The sequence below is a fragment of the Nanorana parkeri genome, unplaced genomic scaffold (assembly GCF_000935625.1).
Source record: "Nanorana parkeri isolate BGI_ZX_2015 unplaced genomic scaffold, ASM93562v1 scaffold776, whole genome shotgun sequence".
Lineage (NCBI taxonomy): Eukaryota > Metazoa > Chordata > Amphibia > Anura > Dicroglossidae > Nanorana > Nanorana parkeri.
In genome coordinates, this window is record NW_017307044.1 from 491,401 (window position 1) to 506,397 (window position 14,997).

General features: G+C 41.3%; 1 protein-coding gene across 1 annotated transcript in view; it reads left to right on the forward strand.

Moving 5' to 3' along the window:
- The window catches only part of BBS7 (Bardet-Biedl syndrome 7), a 34,421-nt gene extending 26,922 nt beyond the window's left edge, over nucleotides 1–7,499 (forward strand). Inside the window, exons 18-19 of the mRNA XM_018564737.1 lie at nucleotides 4,435–4,558; nucleotides 7,318–7,499. Of these exons, the coding sequence (XP_018420239.1) occupies nucleotides 4,435–4,558; nucleotides 7,318–7,451 (258 nt within the window). The 3' untranslated portion in view covers nucleotides 7,452–7,499. The remainder of the gene's footprint in view (nucleotides 1–4,434; nucleotides 4,559–7,317) is intronic.
- Nucleotides 7,500–14,997: the final 7,498 nt, after the last annotated feature.

Below are 14,997 nucleotides of genomic sequence, written 5' to 3' on the forward strand. Positions count from 1 at the left end.
GCGGGTTTAGGGGCTCAAAACTGGTGCTGCAGATGGTACGTAAAGATATCTGTAGGCACCTGCTGCCAGTTTAGTAGGCTGGCTAGCTCAACAAGTTTATTTTAAGAAAAATCTATCTTAAGAGAAAGATAACGATCAAAGACAATCTGCTTCTGGAAATTCTAGTTGCCATGCTGTGGTGGTTATCCAATGGCTTCAATGCTTTCTACATCACTAATCTAGAACAAGCAGGCAGATCAGGAGTTCCCACATTAGGTGCTGCTTGTTCCACGCTCCCTCTCGTCAAATATATTGAAGCCACTGGGTCAGCATATCACCCAACAGGTGGTCAACAGTAGCAGACCACATAGTTCTTTCAGTAAACGGTTTCTTTAAACTGACCCATTTTCTCATCACCAGAACTCACACTTTTATTGGATTTTTCTCTAGAACACATTATGCTGTTTAATTGCACGAACGTGCCATGCTATGTTTTTGCATTTGCAATATAGGGCATTAGAAAAATAACTGTATAGTTTCAATCCAAATCCAACATCAGAAGTAGATTTTATTTTAGTATTTTATAATGAATTTTTTTGTCGGCTGTAATCGGTTGTTATTCTCATTACAGAAAAGGTGAAGGAATCTTTAAATCCGACAATATCTCCACAATTTCAATTCTGAAAGATGTCCTGTCAAAAGAAGCCACTAAAAGAAAGATAAATCTTAATATATCTTACGGTATGTTTTCTATTGCAAAGTACACGTTACAGCTGGGGTAATTAAACTCTGGCCCTGCAGCTGTGGTGAAAGTGCAAATCCCATCATGCATCTGCCTTTGGGCGTCATGCCTGTAACTGTCAGAATCTTGCAATGCCTAATGGGATTTGTAGTTGCACCACAGCTGCACAGGCACTCGAATGGCATGTACCGCATGTTGGTCATCAACTTTAGGTGGCAGGTGCAGGTAATCTCAGCACTGGGCTTTTGGTGCCAAAAGTGAGCCTACAAATGTTTGTACTCAAGTACCTTACCTCTTGCCTAGCGGAAACACCTTTCCCCGACAATTAACCTAACCTTTAAATCAACTCATAACAGTTAGGGTACCCTTTAAAGCCTTGGTTCTCAACTGGTGGGTCGTGACCCAAAAGTGTTCAGTGGGTCGCCGCATGCCTTCCACTTTTCTAGGCGAGAGGCTCCCCCTAGCCTCCCCCTAGTGCAGCACTGTCTGTTCTCACACCGAGCAGCCATTCAAAATATGCTGCCGAGTGTCGACTTGAGGTGGGGTGGGGCTGGGGGTATGGCCATGAGAGAGCTCCACCCATACTTGCATTGCTTATAGCTCCATCGCATGTCCTGTAGAGGTGCCTGGACCAGAGTGACATCACATTCTGGCTCCCGGAACCTCTACAGGTACGCATAGGAGCTGTACAAACAATGCACGTATGGATGGAGCTCCATCACAGCACAGCAGCCCACACTGCAGTGTTCCATTGCAGTGCAACTTGGTTCGCGACTTAATGACCGAGGACAAATGTGGGTCCTGGGGTTACACAGGTTGAGAACCACCGCTTTAAAGTATATGTAAAATCAAAACCTTTTTTTTAGTTTTGGATACAATGCAGTTTCAAACTCTGTCTGCTTTTTATTGCTATCTGTGTCCTTGCTGTAGAGATTCACCCTCATTATTGGTCCTGGTGACCATAGTCTCCAGTGCAGAAGGTGATAGGAAATTCAGAACATATGTGTTGTTACAAGAACAGGAGGTAAGGTGCGATCCTCCAATGAGTAAACATGTTCGGGAGACAGCTGTCTAAGAGGTGTATCTCCTTGGCTAGGAGATATATCTTACTTCCTGCTGTGCCTTTGAGACAGGAAGTGAAAGGAAATCAAACACCGACACAAAAGAAAACCTGACAGGGGTCTTAACTATTCACTTTTCTTGCCAAAACCTAAAGAAAAACATTTCGGCTTTACATACACCTAAACCTAACCCGGTCAGGTGTAAAGATCCATCCCTGTTGATTGCTATTTACCAGCTGAGTTATAAGATACCATAACCAAAAGTCTGCAATGGCCTTCAGTGGATCTGTAAACAGGTCAGTGGAGGGAAATTCACTGTCTGATCAGACCTTCATCTTAATTGGATGAGCATCTGGCAAGTTTACCTCATGCAAATGTAACTAATCCTTGTATATAGAAGTAAAGTTGCACATAGGTTTAGTGGAACAGGAGGTCTTCAAACTGGTTGTATGAAAGTACAACAACATTGAGATATTTAGTGAATTTTCTCAAACCATAGGACAAGCCTTTTTTTATTTTGATAATTGGGAAAGTGTTTAAACCTCATAGTGTTTTTATTGCATTCAGTTGGAGAGATTATGCCTCTGTTCTTGTCCTGGTTACCATTGTCACTTGGACAGAAAGTACTGCCAAATCCAAAATGTTATGGTTGTGACTAGGACAGGAGAAGAGTAAATCTTCCAATGGTGGCACCTGTTCTGGTGACAGTTTCTGGTTTAGATATACAGTACCTTAACAGTCCATAACTGATGATTTCCTTCCATTTCCTTTTCATTGCTGTTCCCCTACACAGATATAAGTGAAGAATCTGTTGGCCACACGTTGAGAATGATCCATCCAAAGTTGGAGTATCAGCTACTCCTGGCCAAAAAGGTTCATTTGATTGACGCTCTCAAGGTACATTGTCAACATTCCTTGCTTTATAAAAGTGATCTTTCTCCAGGAAGAATATAAATGCACATACACTGAGTGGCCAGATTATTATGACCACCTGACGTTTGTAGGCAAATTAGCTATAATTTCGTGCTGAAGTTGCTAGAGGGCCAGACCATTATAAATAGGGAAGCAGTTTGTTTACCACGACAGTAGAAGTGATTTTTTTCTGAAGATATGGGTAACAACGCGATTCAACAGCCTTTGAATGTGGGATGATTGTTGGTGCTCAGAGCCATGGAGCGAGTATCAGCAAAACAGCAGAATTCGTTAAATGTTCAAGAGCAGCTGTTGTTAAAGTGTTTAAAGACTAGACTGTCAGACGAAAATCTGGGTCTGAACGTGCGAATTGTGGCCTTCAGCGACTAGTCAATGTTAGGGCAGAACGGAGAGTGGCAAGACTGGTACAAGACAACAGAAGGGCAACAGTGCAGTGTCAGATTCCTTGCATCACCTTTCAACATCTCGTGGAGTCACGAGGCGGCCCAACTAAGTCATCTCGTGGCCCAACGAAGTACTGATGGGGTGGTCATAATAATCTGGCCACTCAGTGTATTGTTGGTCATTATTTGTCTGTTGTCTATTCTCCATAATATTTTAGTCTTTTCTTTCCTTTATGTAGTCCTATTTTTCCTTTTATTTCATCATTTTTTACATTTTATTGATTTACTTTTTCGTTTTTATAATATCATTTTATAGGTCTAGCTGCGTATTCTTAGTTCTAGATATCTGATTGGTGCAGGTCAATTATAACTTATAGATGGTAGATGTAGGAAACAATGTCACACATGTTGTAGTTCAATAGATGCTACAATAAGCACTAGGGATGCACCGATACTAGTATCAGTATTGGTGCCGATACTTCCTGTATCAGGAAGCCGGGCAGCGCGTCATTACACGCTGCCCTGCTTCCTGATTGGTCAGGAAGCTGGCCAATCAGGAAGCCGAGCGCCGTGCAATAATGGAGCGCCCGGCTTTCTGATTGGCCAGGAAGTCGGCTTCATGCTCCCTTATCACCTCATAACGAGAGAGCATGGAGCCGGCTTCCCGGCCAATCAGGAAGCCGTGCGTCATGTCATTACACGGCGCCCGACTTTCTTGATTGGCCAGTAAGCCTGCTCCATGCTTTGTGACGAGAAGCATGGAGACGGCTTCCTTGCTAAGCGGGAAGCCGGGTGGCGAGTCTTTACACGCTGCCCGGCTAATCAGGAAGCCAGGTGGCGAGTCATTACACGCCACCTGGCTTCCTGAATGGGACTTCCGGTACTCGGTATCGGCGAGTGCCGAAAAAAAATATCGGTAGCGAAGCATCCCTAATAAGCACCATCATGGTTACTTTGTTAGAGCTAAGAAGATCGGAACAGCATTTGAAAGGTTACCAGTTGGGATCGATCACATTCCTTGTTTTATTTCAGAGATAAAACCTGATTAGCTGTTGTAGACAATTGACCAGTTTTGTTTGCTCTGCTTTTTGTGAATCAGCTCCATTTTAGGTTTTAAACAGGCCTGGCTACTCCCTCTTTATTCCCTTTCCACCTTGACTTGTTACTCGCAAGTTAATGAAGCTGATACTCAAAATGTGGCATTGTGTGAAATATTAGTTATGGGTATCTCAATGCTTGATTCCTTGTGGTTATTTTGACTTTTTGGACTGGAAAAGTAATGTGTGCTGTAGCGGTAATGAAGGTGTGTTTTGTGTGTTGTTTTTTTTTTGGAAAGGAGCTGCAAGTTCATGAAGGAAACACAGACTTTCTGATCCCAGAGTATCGAACTATTCTGGAGGAAGCCGACAAGCTCCAGGAAGAATATAAGAAGCAGCCAGCACATCTTGAAAGGCTCTATGGTGAGGTCTCCAGGTCCCTTGTATAAAAGATGAATAAGCAGGTCCTTTCTGAGTTCGTGTAACCCTGTCATACATAATTTAGCCAGGAAAACCAATAAAATGTAGTGCGCCAGGACAATATTTATTGCATATGCTATCTTAGACCACTGTAAATTAATAGGCCATGAATAATATATAATCTGTCCATTGTATCCAGTTGCTTCACAACTCTCACTGAATCACCAGTTAAGACAAAGACGAATAAAGAGAAACTAGAAACACGTATGGTAAACATAGTAAACACAGTATATGGAAGTCATGATAAATACAGTTGCTTTATGTAGTCACCATACAGCTGCTCCTATTATTCCCTGCATGATCAGGAACTTTTGCCCCACAGTCTCAGTTCGTTCAGAATGACAGATGCAATCCATTGAAGAAAACAGTAGGGTGGTCTAATTCCTATTGTTTACAGAAGCAATAGACTGAGATTAGTAACAGGCAACAGAGGGAAGAAGCTAAGCAGAGGGAGTAGGAATATAAAATAGTAACTACGTATTTTTCAGATGTGCAGAGTGACATTTATGATAGATATCATTTTTGGTAACTTTATTCCTTTAGAGAGGGGAAAAAAGAACATGGCATTCTTTTAGTAAAAGTTCTCAGTTTTACATGTGTTTGAATTTTGACAAAAGGTGACAATTCTGAACAGATCAGATTATGATATATTTTTCTCTGCTTTAAATAATTGTTATGTGCTCCTGTCTAATATGTCTCTGAGCCTTGCTTAGCAGTATGGTCTGTTGTCCATTTAGCTTAACCAGAGGACAGCTGCATCATTGGCTCAAATCTATTCCAACAGTATTAATTGCTACGTGTTAAAAAAACAAAATGCTGCTTAGGGAGTGTGAGCCTTGTAGAGCAGTGTTCCAGGGAGGGGTTGTCAGACCACTAGAGAGCCAGACTGCTGCTTTGTGTGAGACAGCTGTTTGAGGTCCTATTCACACTGGTTGTGGTGATGGGTTTCAGGAACTGAACAATGCTAGTCACTGCTAGGGAAAATATATGTGTAATCTGCGGTGCACTGCGAAAAGATTCAGACATCCTGCATTCTTGCAGCACACTGGACTGCATTGTAGGTCACTTCAACAAACTATACTGCGCCGCTGTGAATGGAGTGCACAGTTTGTACTAGGGATGCACCGATACCGGTATTTTAGTATCGATTATGAGTACCGATATTTTTTTTCCGGTACTCGCCGATAGCGAAAGTTTCAGGAAGCCAGGCGGCGTGTAATGACTCACCACCTGGCTTCCTGATTAGCCGGGCAGCGTGTAAATACTCGCCACCCGGCTTCCCGATTAGCAAGGAAGCTGTGCCCATTCTTCTCGTCGCTAGGTGATGAGAAAGCATGGATCTGGCTTTCTGGCCAATCGGAAAGCGGAGGGGGCGTGTAATGACATGCTGTCTGGCTTCCTGATACTGGAAGTATCGGGCTAGGGATCGGAGCATTTGGGCGAGTACAAGTACTCGGCCAAATACTCGTTATCGGTGCATCCCTAGTTTGTGCACTCTAAATTAAGTTAACAAAACATGTAAACAGCGACAGCTCCCAACTTCCGGCAGTGCACTGTCAGAGCTATCACAACACACTAGCCCAACTGCCAGTGTGATTGAGCCCTAAGGGAATTTCCTCTCATTTCATGTTGTGTCTACAGGACAGCAGGTGTAGGGAAAACTCCGCAATGGACACAGATGACCTATAAAATATACACATAAAACAAAAAACACTCTTAAAGCTTGCTCATGGAGTGAGGTGAGAGTGGTCTGAAATGTGAGTTGTTTTTTGTTGTTGCCAAGGCTGTGTTTTAGTATCGATCTAACTGTTTTCAGCCACCTTGGATGACTTCTCAAGTTCTTGGAGCCGAACCTTGGATTGGATACATAAGACCAGAATGCAATGATCTGCAAGTCTCATAAACCCATATTTGATTCACAATAGAAAATAGAAAACATATCAAATGTTTAAACTGAGAAAATGTACAAGTTTAAGAAAAAAAGATATTTCTCTCCCGTTCATTGAAGGACACAGGCAACAGATAGATTTTAGAGCAGCATATGCTCCCATCCAGATGACGTCTTTTTCAGGGAAGGCCTTGCATATTTCAGCAGGACAATACTAAACCCCATACTGCATCTATGCCAACAGCATGGCTTCATAGTAGAAGAGTCCGGGTGCTTAACTGGCCTGCCTGCAGTCCAGACCTTTCACCAACTGAAAATATTTGGTGCATCTTGTAACGAAAAATACGACAAAGAAGATCCAGGACTGTTTAGCAGTTAGAATCCTATATCAGGCAAGAGTGGGACAACATTCCTCTCCCAAAACTCCATCAAACGGTCTCCTCAGTTCCCAGATGTTTACAGAGTGTTGTTAAAAGAAGAGGGGATGTTACACCGTGGTAAACATGGACCTGTCTCAACTTTTATGAGACGTGTTTTGCTGCCATCAATTTCAAAATGCTCTCTGTTTCCTAAAATGGTACATTTTCTCGGTTTAAACATTTGATATGTTTTCTATTGTAAATAAAATATGGGTTTATGAGATTTGCAAATATAGATTTGGAAATAGGGTTGTATTTTGGTTCATCATCACCTAAATAAATTCCGATAGAACCCCTAACAAATGTAGTGCATTAATGCTAGACGGCTCCTTTTTATTACTTCTAGTCATCTAAAAGTTGTGAAATGTTTTCTTTTGTTTTGTTTTGTTTTGTAGGTATGATAACAGATCTCTTCATTGACAAGTTTAAATTCAAAGGCACAAATGTAAAAACTAAAGTTCCTCTCTTGCTGGAGATTTTGGACAATTATGACCAGAATGCACTCATGACATTCTTCGATACTGCATAGGAAGCATCAACTAAATGAATTACTCAAGGCGAGAGCTGTGAATTAGCAACTATGTACAGTATTTATTGTGTAGGATAGATGGTGTTTCTGTGAGATCACTGTTTTGTTTATTATTTTTTTTATCTAATGCTTTCCTTGGATTTAAATACATCTTCAATGTGCGGTTTGATTAGCCAAATGCTTAGTATAGCATTTGTTGACTTGTATATGCAATTACAGCTAATTAGCAACTCAAAGGTTAGGATTCCAGCCCGGCCGAGTGTTTGAGGCACAGTCGTCAGGACTTTCAATAACAATTGTGTCTATTGCATGGAAGCATTCAATGGTTGGCTTCTTACAGCTCCCTATTCATGGATGTATAATGTGAAAGCTGCACCTAGTTTACAGCCTCCTCAGAGATCTCACCAGGCTTATGAGTACAATATGCTGTAAATAAAACCCACCCTTTAACTATTAACATCACCTTTTATGAAGCAATATATAGATGATTGTTATAGCACTCTTAGCTAATGTTGTCATTTGACTTATCGATGATTAGTTGTAAATATGTAATGGTACATAGGAAAGGCTATATTTTTATATACTAGTCTGTTTTAAATGTTATTTGAAGAACTACAATAAACACTGCTTTTGCTGACAATTTTGTGATGTCAATTTTTATATTAAAGATTTGTATGCCTTAATCTATCACTGAGTCTGTTTAGGGCAAAGCGACAAGTTCTCTTTAACTATCCTCCTTTTTTTTTTTACAGCAAACAATTATCAGGCTATATGCGTGAATTCCCATAATATAACTTTACAGTTATTTCATGTCTATCTGTTGCTATTTTTTAGGTAGATATAAATGTCCATCAATATTCATGAGAGATTAAGCAGCTATTGATTTTAACTCATGTTGACTAAGAACGCCGTATCGTTACTCATAATAATCATCTCGGCATACTCCATAAATCTCTGTACATTTGTATTCCATTCATCAGAACAAGCTACTCAGTTTTTAATCTTATGTTATCGGTAAAGTCGGGTATACACGCCTCTATTTTCTTTGTTCAACCTGCTGGCTGAACGAAGGAAATAGAACAGATTCCTCCGACAATGCTTACAAGCGTATATCTAGGAATTTCCTGCTGTTTCCTCTGTATTTTGACAGTGGCCGGCAGCCGCTCTCAGAATAACCAAACAGCGTGCAGCTCATCGGCTGCTAGCTCTGTTAGGCCGACAATGACAGTCAGAAAGGTGCCGACAGTGGCACCCATGCATCTAATTTGCGCCGGTCCATCAAGAACCAGATGAAATGCGAAGTATGTATACCTGACTCAAGTTTATCAATAGCATGATTTTTGCTAATGTGTGTAAACAGTAACAAGATCACCATACTTGTTCAGTATAATAGAATAAAAGGCTCAGGTTCTTCAATACCATATTCATTGAATCTGTTTTTCTGTTGCTGCATCTTAGGCTTTATAGGTAGCTAACTGTAAAGGTTCTTTTAGGCATTGAATGGTTTCGGCCTGGAATAGAATTGAGAGTTGGGAGCAGAGAATTTTGTAACATATAAAATTGGTCACATTAGAGAGTCTAATTTGAATGTGATAAACAGTCGGTCTTTACACTTTTTTCCTTTTTACTCACGTGGATATCTGTTGTTTACATGCATATGGATCAATAATCATTGATTCTCCTGATTATTGCACTTCATGTCTGCTGAGCCTGTGTGCTTGGTCAGTGCATAGTGGGTACAGGAAAGGTTCAAATTTTAGTCTAAAGAAGCCTTTACTATATAATGGTTCATTATTAGTCCCTATATCACTATTTTTTATTATTGTACCAACTAATAGATACTATACATACAAGTGTCAGTAATAGAAACATTACAAATTCATAACCTGTTTTCAATGAGAAGTACAAACAGCTGTAAAGCAAAAACAGTATAGTAATAACAAGATACATACTATCCTGGTTCTTGCGATCTAGAACAGTGGTTGTCAACTTACTTGATAAAGGGGGCCGAAGTGCTGCCCCTGACATCCCCAAATGACCACACAGAAAACTTAGTGAATGTAATGCTGCAGAGACTACAGATGTGCAACAGGAGATGGTCAAAGACCACGGGCTACTGGGTGGTTATTGACTGCGGACATGCTACAGGGGACGGTCATGGACTGTGAACATGCTACAGTAGATGCTGGAGATCAGGAACAGCCATAGACTCCAGATACATTACATAAGACTGAGGCCACTGCTGTTAGACACATTACAAAAAAATGCTTCCACATTTGTGCTCCCCGCATCCCTCTTAACAATTACTTGTGATACATTTGATATTTTTCTCAGCAAGTTCAATTAAAAAAATAGGAGATAGAATGGAGGGAAAAAAAGGAATAGACTACACAGAAAAATTGAAAAAATGCAACAACAAAAAAAAGTTTACTAAAAGCCAGTCTCAAGAATATTTTCCTTCACTGGCTCCAGTAAGCACCAAAACACAGAATACTCGGTGCAAGGGCCCCAAGGGATGGACAGTAAATGCCAGAAGGCTGCAGGTTGGGTACCAGGGATCTAGAGATTGCTTTATGTCTGGTTTGTAGATTGGAAGGGCATTTGTTCTGGCATTTGGCTATTTTAGCAGTTTAGTTCAGAGAGCGAAGAAAAAGTGTTACTCTGTTTAATATTGTAAAGTTGAGTAACAGGAACATCCAGTCTGTGACATGGAAATTATGTCAGCGCAGAAATTTGAGACTGCTGGAATGGACTGAAAATGCTCACCCACACTCTGCTCTGCATTCTTGGTTAGTTAACTTTACAAATATCTACAGCCAAACATTTTTTGAAGATTTTGGATAGTTCCAACCCTGGTTAGGTTTGGGTTTTTTTTCACTGTCTGTGTCCCGTTGGGTTGATGCCCCATCAGTTCATGTCACTGAGACACAACAGAATGCGATATGAAATCCAATTTTAGACAGTTGTCACTGTAATGCTGGCGCCTTACACTGGTAGAATTTTGTTCGGAAACAAATTTGTCCCATTTGAAAGAATTCTTCACCTCCTGCTCCAGTGACAATGTAAAATTGTGGATTTACCGTCCCTTTCTGTCCCACAGGACTAATAGAGAGGGTTTAACCCTCTAAAAGTACACAACAGCAAAGAAAAAAAACAAACGGGTTTTAACAATTTCTCACACAATCCACGACAAAGTATCAAGTATTTAGAGGACTGTCGTCTTTATGTCTTAAAGGGGTTCTAAACCCTCCTGTTTTTTTGCCTATATCTACTGCTATCAAGCAGTAGATATAGGCAAACAGTTTAAAAAAAAACGCTTTAACAGCGGTTTAAACTTACCTTGTTTTTACTGCACGCTCCCGCCCGAGAACACGAAACTGTTCGGGCGGCCGCAAAGCATCTTGGGGCGGGCGCATGCGCAGTTCGGATTCTCGGCCAGGAGACGAGCAGAGACGCAAGGTAAGTCTATGGACGCGTGCACCCGCATGCACACACCGCGGGATCAGAAGTGCCTGCAAGTAGAGAGGAGTCAGCGCTGGATGGGAGACCCGCCGCACCGCTGGAGGGACAGATGAAAACATCAGGAAAGAAGAAGAAGAAGATCGGATTAAGAGACATCATTTAAGGTAAGTGCTGACATTAACATTGGGGGGAGGGAAAAAAATATATCCTTTAATGTCACTTTAAGAAAATAAAACAACAAAATGATGCTAGATTGTATTATAGATATTTCTTACAAATAAGGTTATCGACTGGCAAAGTCATTTACTGTATTTAAGCATTCTTTTCTTCAGCTCGGAGACTTCATGTTATACTGACTGATATTCTTCCTCATCATCCAGGAAATCCATACAGCAATGTCCAAATAATCTATGAAAGATATTCATTGATACGATTCTTTAACAATTAATGACATTTTACAAGAATACAAAGCTCATAGCGTAATTGTTTTTTCCTTTTGTGTGTGTGTGTGTGTGTGTGTGTGTGTGTGTGCTCTTCACAACTGCACCTGGCAGTTTCTCTCTGCCGTAATGTTATTTTTATTATTTGGAACTGTACCTGATCTTTTATTTAATTTTCTATTATTTGCAACAAAACTAAAGTGAAGTATTTATCTTTGCTTTTTCCATTTTCTATCCTATCTCTATTTCTATCCCAACAGCACAGTGCCTAGAGCAGTGGCTTTGAACGTACAAGGTATAGAGGGTCTTAAATGTGGCCCCTGATGTCTCCAAAGGGTTGCATAAAATATTTATTATACATAATTCTACAGAAGACTGTCATAGACTGAAGACTTGCACTACACTAGAGGAAATGGTCATAGATTGAAGACTTACTAGAGGAAATGGTCATAGATTGAAGACTTACTAGAGTTGTTGAAGACTGAAGCCATGCTCATGCTGTGTGAGACGTTCATACACTAGGGACATTCTACATGAGTCTGCTAGAGATTACTGTTATTAAAAGCCCCTTTACAAATCAATCCACCACTACTGCTTGCTGGGGCCTGCAAATACCAAAGGACCACACGTGGCCCTGGGGTCGCAGGTTGAGCTCTAGGAGCATAGAGGCTGTTGTATGCTCTATTGCACCCTATTGAAAGCTTTCTAGCGATTCCTAGATAGCAGCTTTCAAAATCAACTTTACCTTCAGCTGGTAACGATTACCAAATACAATTACATCATTCCTCATTTCCTGATTGGCTGGAATTATTATTTTTTACTGCTGGTTGATGGCTCACTGTGCTATGCTATGACAGTAAACAGTCAGACAATAAATAAAATAATCCCATCTGATTGGTAAAAGGAGGTATGATGTAATATCAAGGGATGAGAACACTCTATAATCCTGGATCTCCGGCTTCTGAAGTTAAAGTAGATTTTTGCAGAGTTTTTTACAGCTGCTATCTAGGGATTGCTAGAGTGTTGTGGCATTCGATCGGGTGCAATAAGTAATAACAGCCTTCATGCACGTGTATTGTTAGATAAGATGACAAAAAGGAACTTAAAAGACAAATGCACGTTTAGTAAAAATGTTCTAGTCTACCCTACCTAGAGCCCTTCTACCCCAAAATAACCCAGCTGCTTACTTAGCAGGAGAGCCACAATCCTCTGTTTATAGAGCCAAAAACGTTGGTTGTGTCTGTGCAGTGAGCTACCGCAGACTTGAATAGGGTTGACTACTATCTCCAGTTTTCTGTTAAAGTCTATGAGGGCTTATTGTGCAGGCAAAGGCAGTGCTGAAGAAGCTTTCAGCCCAGGGTGTAAACAGCAGAAGAGGCCATGGTTGTCATGCTGAAGTAAGTCATCGGATGGATGGGAGGGTGGGTGGGTGTTTAGGTTAGGAGGGCTAGGGATGTTGGACTACTGGATTTGTCCTTTTAATGCTGTACTTTATTAAATTGGTGGACTCACCGTATCGGCATGTAGCAAATACAGGAAGAAAACTAGTTAAAAAAAAGTTCCCCTAGTGTCCCCTAGTTTTTTTCACTCTGCTCAGAAATACTCCTATACACAAAGCAGAGAAAGTAATCGAACTGCGAACCAGGAAATGATGTTGTACTGTCATATGCTGCCAAGGAAACACACAAACCTTTCTGACAAACAGGAAGTAACACTCACTGGAACCTAATTAGTACAGTGGGAAAGAATTAGGATTGTTTGGGTTTCACTAGAAATTAATTGTTTTGTTAAGAAGGTTTTCCATTTCTTCTAAACTGCTTGAAAATCCCTGTACCTGACCCAGTGTGGGCCAGTAGGGTTCTGTCTATTCATGAACCCTGGTAGGATTGCAGACTCTTTTGTTTCATCTTTAAAGCAGAACTCCAAGGGACATTTGTCCTATTCCTTGCAGTGGGACTACCCCCGCAAGGCAAGGGTTAAGTGCTTATTGTGTCTAGGTTAAAAAAATAACAGTTATACTCACCTGATCCTCCGAGCCGGATTGCTCTTAGACCGGTCCCTTCTGCCTCACTCCCCCTCCACTGGAGCGGTCTAAGGTCATGTGAGTCATCATGTTCTATACACTGTGTATAGGGTGTGAGGGCGCCGAGGGACATACCATCGCAGCAGTGGAGGAGGATTGAATCAGAAGGGGCCTGTCCAAGAGCAACTTGGCTCAGAGGGCCGGGTGAGTCATTTTTTAATCTCAGCACAAATAGCACTTAAAACTTGCAGTGCAGAGTTCTGCTTTAAAGCAGCAAACAAAACCAATGGCCTGTTTTGGTGCAGTGCAAATCCAGCTTGGAACCCCATTGGTTTCACTGGGTTTTAGTTTTGGACTATAGCGTAAAGGGTAATCTTGACTCCGACTGCAATACATTGACTGGTGTTGTCTTACCTGTTTTATAAACTTTTATATGCCAGGCTGTCATACTGATCCAATTTCCTTAATAATGTCTAAGACCCCATCCACACTGAGCGATTTGTAGAGTGATTTCCGCTCAAAAATCGCTCAAACAAAAAGCTCAATGTAGCTCGTCCAATGCATTTCAATGGAGCTGTTCACATCTCACAGCTCAATGTCGCCAGTAGATTGTAGCTCAAGCTTGTCGCTCGAACATGACCTATTTTTTCAGTGGATTTTGTGCAATTCGGCCCCAATAGGCTTTGATAGACTGTCAAAAGAAGCTCTACATAGCGCGACAAAATGTGCACTGTAGCTCAATGTCGCTCAGCTCAAATCAGCGCTGAAAAAGCGCTTTGTTTGATGTAGCTCAGTGTGAATGGGGTCTGAGATGCTAACCCAGAATAAGCATGCAGCTATGACGTCTGATTTGCAACCGTCTGTAAACAGCAGAACTGTTTCTGCTCCAATTGGTCCAAAAAAGGAGGAGCAAGTAGATAAAACTTCCACTTCCTCACTGAAAGTGTTACACTCCTTACACTTGCGGCGCGCTTTGCCACCGTTGCCGCACGTCAGCACAGGGCAGCCCATTCATTTCAATGGGTTGCCCTACGAGCAACAAACGAGACAAAGAACCTCGTGCAGCAGTTTGAGCTGCGAACTTCAGGTGTTTTTTTGACCGCGCATGTTTGCGTTGCTTTTACATGTGCGGCAAAGTCTAAACAGGCCCTATATCCGATCATATATACTGTTAAGAAAACAGCTGGGGTGAAAGCAAGAACTAAGACTTGTCCATCTGCATGATACAATGCATTGTCTGTAAGTTTATAGGCACAGCAGGGATCCCATTTCTCATGTTAGGGGGATAATGCCCTATCAGCAAACATCCAACCAGGTCACCAGAATTTCTTTCACGATCCATCTCAGTTCCACAATCCATCCTCTGATGTCTGAGGGCACTTATAGACATAAGTCTATCATGATCATCTAATGTCTGTCAGTACATTACCCACCATGAGCCTATTTGGTAAATCACTGGGCTAGCAATCCCTGGGCTACATTCCAATGTGCATACATTTACAGAGCCTGTTGTTTGAACATGACAGGAAAGATGGCAGCAGAGCAAGGAAAGCCTGTTCCTATGGCAAAAGAGTTCATATGTTACACCTTGCCTCCATATTTGAGTGATGATCACACCATA